This window comes from Artibeus jamaicensis, unplaced genomic scaffold (assembly GCF_021234435.1).
Source record: "Artibeus jamaicensis isolate MK-2021 breed Jamaican fruit bat unplaced genomic scaffold, CSHL_Jam_final scaffold_833, whole genome shotgun sequence".
In the NCBI taxonomy this organism is placed as follows: domain Eukaryota; kingdom Metazoa; phylum Chordata; class Mammalia; order Chiroptera; family Phyllostomidae; genus Artibeus; species Artibeus jamaicensis.
Genome location: NW_026522056.1, coordinates 851,005 through 863,091, shown reverse-complemented (window position 1 = coordinate 863,091; position 12,087 = coordinate 851,005). Strand labels below are relative to the sequence as shown.

The following is a 12,087-nucleotide window of genomic DNA, read 5'->3' as shown; positions in this document are numbered from 1 at the left end:
CTGCTTTGTCAAGATTGGTTTGGTTTAGTTAGCACTCCTAGTTAATCTTTAGGAGTAACACTCAGTACAGTTATTTATACACATATATATATTTCTTGAGAGCTATTGCCCAAACTAGCAATGATCCTGCTTAGAAAAGAATTGCTGTCCTATCCACAAGAGAAACCTCTATCTTGTTTTTAGCCAAAAATGTTTTTGGTTGCAGCTCTATAGTTTTGAGTGAGGAGAGGCATTGAGTCACAAACCAACCGAGTAACTTCACAGTTCTATTTTGGGAAACAACTGCCATAAGAAAGTAGGCTGTGGTATTATACTAGATCTCAGGTGTTAGGTTGACCTCATGGGTTTTGATCAAATAGGTATTTTATTGATCTTAGCATCTCATACATATAGGTATTTAGTATAAAAATACCCTTTTAGGAAATTATCTTCAGCAAAATTAGCAGTGAGAAGGTTGTCAGTGCACTTTGTGATCTCGAATTCAGCAAACCTCATGTGCCTGGTCTGTTCCCAGCAGTGTGTGTCTGTTTCACATGTGCTTTCATTTTGTGTAATTTTAATAACCCCAGACCATCAGCGTTTCCAGCACTCGCTGCTGCTCCGTGTCCTTCACATCTCCACGCCTACCCTCTTGAATGTTTTCACCCCTCTGGCCTGCTGCAGTTGGGGCTGTGTCCAAGTTCCACAAAAGCTAACTGATGATAGAACTACCTTCACATTGGCCTCAGATACTATTTTTATATTTTAACAGGGCCTTTTCAAAGGTAGTTAAATGGGTTAAATATGCTCTTCAGTAGAACAAAATAGTTCTAATTAGTAATGGCTGGTGAGAAACCAAGGGAACATTTCTTTCCTGGCTCCTTTTATGGGGAACTGAGATCAGAGTTGCCAGTTGAGTGGAAAGACCCATGGATATGAAGTGTCTTGCCCTGCTACTGCCTCCTAGAGTTGTGTGTCAGTGCCTGTGACAGATGTCCAACTGACATCTTAAAGATGCACAAAGAATGGGGGATCACTGTTTTACAACCCCATGCTTCAATTAAATCCACTGTGTGAAACTTCTTAGCAGTTTTCACACATGTCAGAGGGTATCTCCAGTATAGGAATGTCAAGCGATTAAATAAGGCCTTTACTTCCAACTGCTTTCTTAAAATTCACATGATTTTAGGAGCTCCTTAAGAACTGTCTTTTAGGAAGTGTAGTCAACTGTTTTTAGGTGAAACCACAAATGCAAGCCTCTGCACCATCCTGGGTACCTTCCCAAATGGAGCATCTTTCTTGGCTCCTGAGGTCCAGGATGAGAGGACTTACTGGGCAGTGACTGCCTGTGGGGAGAGGAAGGTATTTATTTTGAGCCAGTCCTAGATGGTTTTCCTTCATAAACGTGCATTGTTTAATGTGTACTGGAAGCTTCTCAAATACCTGCTTCATCAAAAAAATGTAAGGACACTTCACAAAATGTTTAGTAATTTCTCCTTTTAACTCAGTCAATAGGAAAACAGGAAGGGAAGGTACTTTATCAAAACATCAATATTTACAATTTTGGAAGACTTTCCTAAAAGGTATACAGGCCGCCTTTCTCAGATGCAACATGGGATATTTAAATAGTTCTTTTGTCAATGGTGATGGATATGTGTGGGAGAGAATGCCACAGGTGACATCTGCTTTTGTGGGGGAAAGGAATCAAGTCCCAATCCAATGTTCTTAGTTTTCTGAGAGGCCAATTTTAGTTTCATGATTTATTAAATACAATAAAAAAAAAACAAATGCAACCTTAATGTCCCCGTCCAACTAATTGAGCACTTCCTATTTGCAGGTGCTGTGAGTAAAGTGAGCATTAGTGAAATATATTACTCAAGGTTCTGGGGCAGCTGGATTATCAGCTAACTAGTGAAACATCCTGGCAGATAGACACGTGGTGGGAATAATTCACTACAAAGATTGTATCTACAGAAAATTATATTCTAAGATGTCTGCATTAACATACACTTCCTACCTTAAAGAGTTTGATTACCAAAAAAGGAGAGCCGTTGGTCTTGTTTCATTTTATTCTGTGATAATGTGAAACTATCTCCATTAACAAAAGACAGTTACTAAATTGAACAGCTTCAGAGTAGAAATCCTAGTGCCCCGATAGGCCTCTAGTTAAGAGGTTAATTTTTGCTTTAAAATGATGTGCACAGTTCCTCTTACAGACACATTTGTTTTGAGTGTCCCCAAACTTCCTTTACTACTGACTCTGGCCCCCTAGTGGCAGATCTGCCTTCATGTCCCACTTCCACTCTTCCCTGAAGCGATTGTGATCCTTTCGATTTTACAGGTTACTCTAGTTATTAGCAATTTTTGCTTGCTTTCCTTTTATATAACTTCTGGCTAGGGAGTAGGCTTTGTTCACCGATATGGGTACTATTCTATGCACTGGGCTCAAAGGAATGAATTAACAGATACCCTTTTATGAAGATTGTAGGGGTGATCTTCATGTCTTTTTGTCAGGTTTTTTTTTTTTTTTTCATCTGTTTCCCACAGATCTGAAATTGCACATACAAGGTAGTTGCCACCTTCCCCAAGGAGCACTGGCATCTGCTTTCCAAAAAACTAGACATTAAGAGCGTGGCTACTTAAAGCACCATTTGTGTCCTTAGTGATGTCTTTTTTTACAAGATGTTTGTGGGTTTTCCATTATATCCTGCACCAGTTCTCAGTAAACTACCCAATTTGACTTAACAGGCATTGGAGAGTGCCTGGTGGCGGGGGGCGGGGGGGGGGGGCGGCGGGAATCAGACCCCGTGCTGGCTGCAGGTTTGTCTCCTAAAAGACTAGCTAAGAACTCCCTGAAGGCTGTGTGGATTTTGTCACCTGGTATCTGGAACAGCCCTCTCCAGTCACCACCATCCCTTTTTTAAGATGGCCTATTTACCACTGAGCTCTTGAAAGTACTGTGTTTTGTAGTGAAGATAGAATCTCCTGTCACCAGTTAGAGCCCTGTGGAGGATTACAGAAAGCATTGAATGGAAAAGTCTGAAATCCATGACTTAACTTCCCTGGTTTTTAAAGCACCTCTATTGGTAGAATACTTTTGGCCCCACACTTGTGCAGACTTTTTCACCAACTGCACAAAATCACACTTCCTATTTCTCCCACATACTAATTCAGAATTTGTGTTTCTCTTTCATAAAAACTACATTATCATCTTTGGTTTCAAAAGTTAAGGAGATAATCTGGAATATGCTAATTCCTATATTGAAAGCGACTTGTGTGCCTCTAATAAAACTACAAGGAATTAAAGCTGCACAAAGTTCAAGTCTCTACCTTTCAATTATTTGAAAGAAATACTTAACACCAAAAGTCATTACTTATTTGTTGTATGTGTTCTTTGACCACCCCCAAAATGTTGGGTATTCATCTGAGTAAAGAACCAGAAATGTGTACAAAGAGCTTTTATAAGGATGTTAGTTTAATTATGGTATTCACCATGGGGAAGAAAGCTGAACCCAGATAAAGTGGAGAAGTTGGGGGTGGGTGGGTTATAATACAGAGTATGACTGGATTTTAACTTTAAAGATTTAAACTTGTTCGATTCATTCATGCCATGGCAAATGGATTCATTCCTGTCATGGTAAATGGATAAAAGCAAAGTATAAAAGATTTTTAGGATCTGGTTTTGAGGGGAAAAAAAGACTAGATTTGCCTTTGTCAAATGAGAGTGGCTGCTCCTGAGAAGCGGGAATTTCTAGAGCTTGCAGGAAGAAGTGTTTCTGCACAGACTGTGTAATACTTGGAGAAAAAATGATTAAATATGCATATTAGCTTTTCTCCAAGGTAGGAAGGATTGATTATAATTTTATAAGAAATGTATACATAGCTTCAGCTCCAAATTTCTCAGAACTAAGACTTCAGTGTTTCTATTCCGATTTTATTCTGTCTTGAAGCATAGGACTAGTGCCATACCAGGATGGTATTGACAGGCCTGTCTTGAGTCTTGGCTTTTACCTTATTTTCTGTCCCTGAAATTACTGAATTTTTTTTTAAATTTGAGGATCATTTCATGGTCTCTATATTGTTACTCAAGAATTGTCTTAGTATTTATGAAAAAATTGAACATTTATTTTGGGGCATAGTATAGAGTATGCTGAATTAAAAAAATATTTCTAAATGTCTCTGGATTGTAATTTATGTTGTCCAAATAACAGCCTTAAATGAAAATTTATGTCGTCAGTAAATCTAAAATAGGTATCTTAAATTTCATGACTTTCCATTGAAACTGCACACTTCAGGAAATATTTTATACTGTGGGAAAGTTTCTCGATAGTATACCAAGTTCATTCATCATCTGCAGATTATGAAGTTATTTGGTAATTTGGGAATGTTCGGTGCTCTAACAAAAAAGAATGAGAAACATTTGTCTTAAAATTGTGTGTGTGTAAGAAATCTAAAATAGCCTTTGTTTCCTGTGCAGCTCAGAGCTTGGATTACTCCATGCCACTAGTGAACGGCGAGGTGGAAGACGATGCTGACAAAATGCACGTCGATAGAGAGTTTGCTGTCGTAACAGGTGGGAGTGGACAGTTTCCCGTTAGCTGCAACAACAGTCCAGTGGTCGAAGACACCAAACAGCAGGAGGGTGGTTCTGTTGGACCAAAAGAAATAGAAATATATACTGTTTCAGCAATGCAAACCCCTTGTCGTTGCAAGAATCAGTATGCATATTATTTCTAACATAAGCTTCTCTCAAACGAATTTTGCACTTTGTTGTCCAGTGTTTTAAAGAATGTTATACTATAATTTGCATATTTTGGGCAAGTTTGTAGATACAAGGATAGTGTTTTTGGTGCATTCTATGGATATGACAAATATAAGTGCAATATTTCTATTTTGATTTTAAACTTTTGCTTAATGTGCCTTGTTTAATTTTGATAAGGTTTTGCATTTTTAATTTTCTGATGGAGAACTTTGGGTAAATGAGCATCTATTGCTAGTAATTTCAAAGTGATGAGGACGACTCACTATAAACATTGAGAATAAGTAAACGTTGTGGTTGTGACTTGTAACCAGTCACACTGATACAGAACCTGTCACTTGACCCCCAGTGGTTGCTCTGGTTTCTGTGCCATGCACTCTAGGTCTAGTGAAATGCTGAACACCGTGTCTCACACAACACAGTTTATACACTGAAATTGTTAGTGCGTTAAAATTTTATCATCGATAGTCATCAGTTTTTAAAAGCCAAAGGCGCAGTTTCTTTTAGCTTTTAGATTAAAGATTTATCCATTTAATCCTTTTTTGCTACTGTTCTTTGATTTAGGTGACCATGAAAACATTTTATTCATTCATTTATGTGTTAATATATGTAAAAATAGATACTGGCTTTTTTAAAAGTTTATTATGTCTTCACACTATATTCTTCACTGGGGAGAAAAGATTACATGTTTTGTTTCCCAGACTTTTATGAGAAAATTATTTCTGTTCAATAAAATGAAAAAGAATGTGTTACATATTTCTAGAAGCTACAGAATTGTAATGGGTGGAATTACCATTTTGCCAAATAATTACATGAAATGAAATTCAAAGCCAGCTTAAAAAAATAATAATGTTGCTACATGCTCTTAAAAAGGCAGAAGTAATCACTCTCTAATCTTCAAGCATTAATTCCCTGAGTTTTCAGGTTACATTTAATACCAAGCTTGAACATAACATTGAATAAGCCATACTTTTCAAGCCTGGCTCATCTCATATACAGGTGCCAAGGAAGCACCCATCTTTTCCATCATTTCATTTATAACATTATCTGACTGAATAACCAAATGTTAAATCTCCGAAGACTGCTTGTTAGTAGACAAGGAAATAGGTGAGCGGGAAGTGTGAGTCCCGAAAGGCAGTTTGAAACAGAATATAGGACAGTCAGTGTTGGAGATGGCCAGTGGTATGAGTGCTGGCCAAGCAGGGTTATATCTTAGCCAATTTCTGGCAAGACTGCTATTTTCATGCTCAGTTTTGTTAGATTTCCAGCTAATCTTGACTTTGAGAGTGTGTACTGGAGCTGATCTAACTGAGCACTAAAGGAAACAGTCCACACACAGATTTCTGAGGTGTGCTTATTTACCTTGGCAGACCCATCACCTGAAAATACAGTTTTCATGCCTGTTGGTAGCATACCAGTTACTTGTCTTAAGAACTATCCGTGAGTTTTATCACCCAGCAACAGTTGTTTATACTTCATTTAAAAAAAAATTAATACAAATATTTTCCTGGAACAACTAGTTTTTTTCTTTTTTTATTTTACTTCATATTTAGTTCTTGAAACAATTGTTCTCTAGACTTGAGTTTTAACTAAATAGAAAAACTGCCATTTAATTTTTTTAAAGAATTCAGCATTCTCTGAAGAATTTGTGGGAGTTACCGAACTATGATTGTCCCTTAAATTGCCAGAAAATTGATGATTAGTGGAATATTTAGAAAATGTTTTTGTTCATTGAACAAGCCATGGTTTTTTGTTGTCAGGGAGGTTCTCAGGACACACAAAAACCCGTGTTTGAATGCAACTCAGAGGTCTGTACAAGGTGAACCCAAAAAGTAAGCCCCTTTATGGGGAGAGTCACACTGTGTGAGATGTATTAGGGTAATCGGATGTACAGAATGGGTCCTCATCTGTTGTAACTCAGCTTTCTGTGTTTAATATCATACCATATTTAATAACGCACAACATTGGGATAAAGTCCACTCTCATCCAGCAAGACAATTTTAGGTCATTCTCTCTACTGTTCTGTGAATTCCTGTGAACAAATCTCTCTAGTTTCATTATATAGAAAAATACTTTGTAATTACCTACTCCCATGTGCCCAAATGTTTTGTGATTAACATTTTTTTTCTATGAGACATCCTTCTCTTAATGGATGCAGATTAAACTCTCAACATTTCCAACATAAGTTGTTTTTGAAAGTGGAACCTTGGATATCATAATCACCTTAATTGCTGAATTCAGAAGAAACTCTTCAGAACTGCTCTTGTCCCAAGACTGTCTGCATGAGAGCCATTAGTTTCTGCCTGTAGTTGCTGTACTTGGTACTCTGCAGAGCCGCTATGTGGCATTTTGCAGAAATACTGTGTAGATTTCAGGGTTATAGGGAATATTTATATTTTCATATTCCTGTGAATGCTTCCCTGATTTGTGAGGTATGACAGTGTCTCATCTAGTCCAAGGAGCTGCCAGAATTCACGTGCTTCATAACTGCTTTCCTTTTCTCCTTAAGAGCTGGAGAAGTTTGTGTTTTATTTCAACTCTTTGTGGGAATCCTTACATTCAGTTCTGATGGACTTTTTCAGGAGGGATTTGAAAAACCATTCTCCAAAAGTAGTCTTAAAGTGGTAAATTTTTATGACGGCTTTTCAGTACTGTTGGTATTTTTCATGCAGTATGTTTACCAATTTAAGTTTTTTAATTTGACTCCCTGATACTACTGAAATTTATAAACATTTCCTGTCTTCCCAGGAAATTCTACTGTTGTGTTTTACTTTTAAATCTATGTACTGTTTTTACTTTGGAAAAGGAACTGGTTTGTTTAAAAGAAAAGAAACTAAATAAATCTTTAAAATTGTAGCAGCAGTGAAGCATTTTATAGTTTCTCCTCCCTTCTGGTTCTGCATTTTGGTGACAGGTGTATTTCTTAATGCAGATATGAAAAACAGTAGCTCCGTATCGAATACATTGACAAACGGATGTGTCATCAATGGACATTTGGACTACCCTTCCACGGCTCAGCTCAATGGGATGGAAAGCAGGAATGACCAGTGCTTAACAGGATCTAATGGAATTAGCAGTGGATTAGTTCCAGGACGGCCATTTTCAAGTAGCCAGGGTTCTCTCTGTGTTAATGGGACTGAGGACCCAGAAAAGACCATGAGCGTTAACCCTGAGATGTGCGGTTCCCTGCACCTGAATGGGAGTCCAAGTAGCTGCATAGCTAATAGACCTTCTTGGGTGGAAGATATTGGAGAAAATTTGCACTATGGACATTACCACGGTTTTGGGGACACTGCTGAAAGCATCCCTGAGCTTAATAGTGTAATAGAGCATTCCAATTCTGTGAAGGTAGAAGAAAGATACGCCAGTGCTGTCCTGAGTGCCATGAACCTTTACCACGGCTCGTAAAGACAAGTGGCCTGGCTCTGTCTGGAAGCATTAATCCTTCCTAATAACCCACTCAGAATACTAACGTAGATCAACTGAAAGGAATGCCACAAAACTTGTCCTATTTTTTTTTTTTATACTTTAGCTTTCTGGAGAAGTACACTTGTGTTTGACAAGGTTCTCGTGAGCCCTAGTGAATGCACAGGCAGGTTTATTTAGTGCATAGGTGTTTCTTCCATGGATAGCAGGCCTCTTAATGCACTTTTGGAGTTTAAGTTTTCTGCTGCCATTCTCCATATTTTTTTTGAATACTGTCACCATAAATTGGCATTTTTTCTTTTGTCCAATTATATCTAATCAAGGTAAATTAGAGGCAGTCATTGAGGTGCTTGGTAATTTAACTCTGCACGTGGGCATCATTTTGAGACGCTTGCTTTTACTCATTCCTGTAGAATTTTTGACAGAAGACAGCTATTTCCCTATGCAAGATACAGCCTTACAGAGATTAGTTGCTGTGATTTATATGAAGAAAAGAACATTTGTGTTTTTTCAAAGTCTTTTCATTGAAACTCTGCAAGTTGCCATAAGAAGGTTTTACTTGTAGACACACAGGTGATTTGGATGCGTAAGATATGTCCCGTTCACAATATAACTCACTTCCCCGGGTTTCGATGAAAACAGCACAGCCTGGGACTGACTCCCGATTAATTGTTTTTATTACACATTTCCTACTTTGTCTCTAGAATTTTTACCACAGATAATGGTTTTCTTTATATGCAGTGGAAGTTACTATTTGTAGGAACTGTCGGGTCAAAATATTTAACTGACTATTTTGACTTATATTTTCTTTTTTTCCTTGTTTTTGTTTTTTGGGGGTTTTCTGCTTTAAAATATATACCACTATGTATATCCAGTAAACTGAGAGAATTTTTAATCTCTCTTAATAAAACTGTTACATTTATGGTTTTATAGCAGTTAGCTTTTGTTTAGGTGACTAGTGGTTATACTGTGCAAATATTGTAATGAATTTTTACTTTTCTGATTTTTTGTAATAAAAATTGATGAAGATGGAGAAAATGTCAAATGAACAAACCAATGTTCTAGAGTGTTACTAACATTTTGTTTTTAAACTGTCCTTTACAAATTGAATAAAAATCTCTCACACTTGATTTGCCCTAGGCTGTGCTTTCTTTCCAGGTATGAGGAGTCGGGGGAGGGGAGTGTCCGTGGAGGCAGTGGGAAGGGAGCTAGAAGTCTAGTATTGCCTTTCATTTTGCCTGTAAGATTTTACTTGACTCTTCTGATTCCTGCCATCTAGTTGTTGTTCGTTTGTTTTTAACTACCTTTGATTTATACTCTAGTTTTATGGACACTTGTCTCATTGGATCTGGTGGGTGGGCAGAGGGGCAGGTACTAAGTTGCTGTCAGCTAACAGTATTTCGTACTGTCATTATGAGTAACAACAACCATAATTTACTGAACTTCTTTCAGCCTTCAGATATTAAATGAATATAAGCCTTTTTTAAAATTTAACTTACACATAATTAGTAAATGGCCATTCTGGCATACCTGTATATGTTATTTAAAGCACTCACTACTTTTATACATATTACTGTAAAACTTAAGAGACCAAAATGAAGGAGCATTCAGCTTCGGAAATGTCACAAAATAACTCTCATGAGAACAGAAGAATCTGCTGTGTCACTGTCTGCTCCCATGCCCATGGGCGTCAGTAATCAAGCTCCAGATCCAGATGGCCTCGGGGACCTTTTTACCAGACTGACCCAAGAAGACCCCAAAACGAGAGATGAAACCTAATGCCATTTATTCCCTGCTTGACAATATTTTAATGTATTTCAGAGACTTCCCAGTTAATATCTGTTAAAAAACCATTAAGTAAATCTCTTAAAAATATGCTAAAGATCAGAACATTTAGTTAGTCTTGGAAGTTGGACAGTATACTTCTTGGGGGTAAAAATACTGCATGAAATCTATAGTAGGACAATATCCACACCAGTGAGTAATTGATACATAGTTTGTCATTGGCAGTTCAGTCACTGACACTAGTACATTAAGTTTTTCTTTAGAGATATGGGAATTATGATGAATTATATCATGCCTGGAATTTGCCTCAAAATAATACAGGAAAGTGAGTCGAGACAAAGCTCAGACAAGATTGGGTTTGAGCTGATGTTGACACTAGGTGCGTGGAGGTCCATTTTTCTGCCTACTTTGTATATATTGGCGGGGGGGGGAATTAGGACTTTAATAAGAAAAATGATGTTCTGTACTTTAAAATATTATGGGCATCATTTTAACACGGATTAAAAATAAGCTATTTTGCTATGCTTAACTCACCAAAATTAAGTTCCTACAGAACTATTACAGTAATTCGCTGATTCTTAACTTTTTGGTCTGAAGACCCTTTGTGCTTGTATTCTTAAATACTAGTAGCAAACTATTGGAAAATAAAAAGCCCACTTACAGGAACGCCCAAACTGTAAAATACCTGGGAATATATTTTCAAAGGCGTTTGAGGCTGCTACACGGACAACTGGGGAACGTTTCTGGGAAACAGAGGCCTGAGTAAGTGTGTCGGTGGAGGCACTTACAGGGTCCCCAGCCCCATACAGGTATGTAATTGAGGAAGGGAGGGGTATTTTAAGAGCCTTTGCAGTTAGTTAATCACAGGTATTTGGTTTAACACCAAGGCCACAGTAGTAGTTTTTTAAAGGTTAATTGCAGTGTTGAATCAGAAAACATTATCAATGAATTTATTGTATTCAGTGTGTTACAGAACAAAAGGCACATATACAGGGCCAAGGGGGGGAGGGTGTCATGATATACTATTACCGAAAGGATCCCCTACTGGGCTCGATTGTCTGCCTATAGGAAAGACATCTCTCAGTGCCAGAGATTTGTGAAAATGAAAGGAAATGTTTATTTAATGCTATACAGATTTAAAGTAGTGACCTAACATCTTCATTAAAATATCAAAGGCCTTTAGGATACTAACACCCACAGTGCTTCCTTCCCCGCTGCCCTAATTTGGGGTATTATAACTGAGAAAGAAGCACACATAGGTGTTTCAGGCTGCTGGCACCATCAGCTATGTCGCCCTCCAGACAGGATCTCTAATTCAAAGCCATGTGGCACCTTCTCATGGCCCACTGGCAAGAGTTCTTTCCCCCTTCATCCAGGCAAAGTCTCTCCTGCTTCCCAGGCCACACAGCCAAAGGGAGCACCCCAAAGCCACGCGGTCCTTTTCTACCAAAGCTGCAGGGGTTCCCACTCTGGCCAAAACCACATGGTTCTCTCCACCAGAGCTGCGGGGATCTGCACTCTGGCAAAACCTCATGAATCTCCCCCTCTCTAAAGCTGCGGGGGAGGGGAGAGGTGCGGGTGGCCACTCTGCCAAAGCCAAGTGGCGGTTCTCTGCTAAAGCCCCGTGGTGATTCTCTACACCAGTGGCTAGAGTCCCCACTCTGGCCAAAAGCGCGTGGCTCTCTTCACATGGCTGTGGAGGTGCCCACTCTGCCAGAAGTGCATGGCTAGCTCTCCGCACTGCCACTGCCAGGTGGTCCTCTCTCCAATGTCTGACTGCTGAGTCTGGGTTTAAATCCCTGCACCCATCTTCCTCTGCAGCCCCATTTCCAAATCCTACAATCAGCTACACTTGCCAGCACTCCCATATCCTTCCAGCTTTACTGGGCAGGTGTGGTCCCATGGCGTGGAGCCAGTCATCTCCAAGCTGTCACACAGGCGCTGTCACCTGGGGGACCTGCCCCCAGTTCCTGGCTCAAAGCATGGTCACAGCTATTTAACATTTCTGTGCAGCCAGTTAAAGGTTATAGATATGTTAAGTGACCATGCCAGAGGTTAGCTGCAAAGCTGTTGCTGCTGTACAAAACAGCTCTCAATGGCCCTGCTCCATTTGTCCCTTCCCCCAACTCACACCTGTT

The 12,087-nt window shown here is 38.9% G+C and overlaps 1 protein-coding gene across 2 annotated transcripts in view; it reads left to right on the top strand.

Annotated features, from left to right (window-relative positions):
• ANKRD10 (ankyrin repeat domain 10) overlaps nucleotides 1–9,294 on the top strand; it is a 32,535-nt gene extending 23,241 nt beyond the window's left edge. For both annotated transcript variants that reach the window (XM_037137672.2, XM_037137673.2), the window contains 2 exons: nucleotides 4,457–4,552; nucleotides 7,671–9,294. In XM_037137672.2, coding sequence (XP_036993567.2) covers nucleotides 4,457–4,552; nucleotides 7,671–8,146 — 572 coding nt within the window. In that variant the 3' untranslated portion in view covers nucleotides 8,147–9,294. The remainder of the gene's footprint in view (nucleotides 1–4,456; nucleotides 4,553–7,670) is intronic.
• Nucleotides 9,295–12,087: the final 2,793 nt, after the last annotated feature.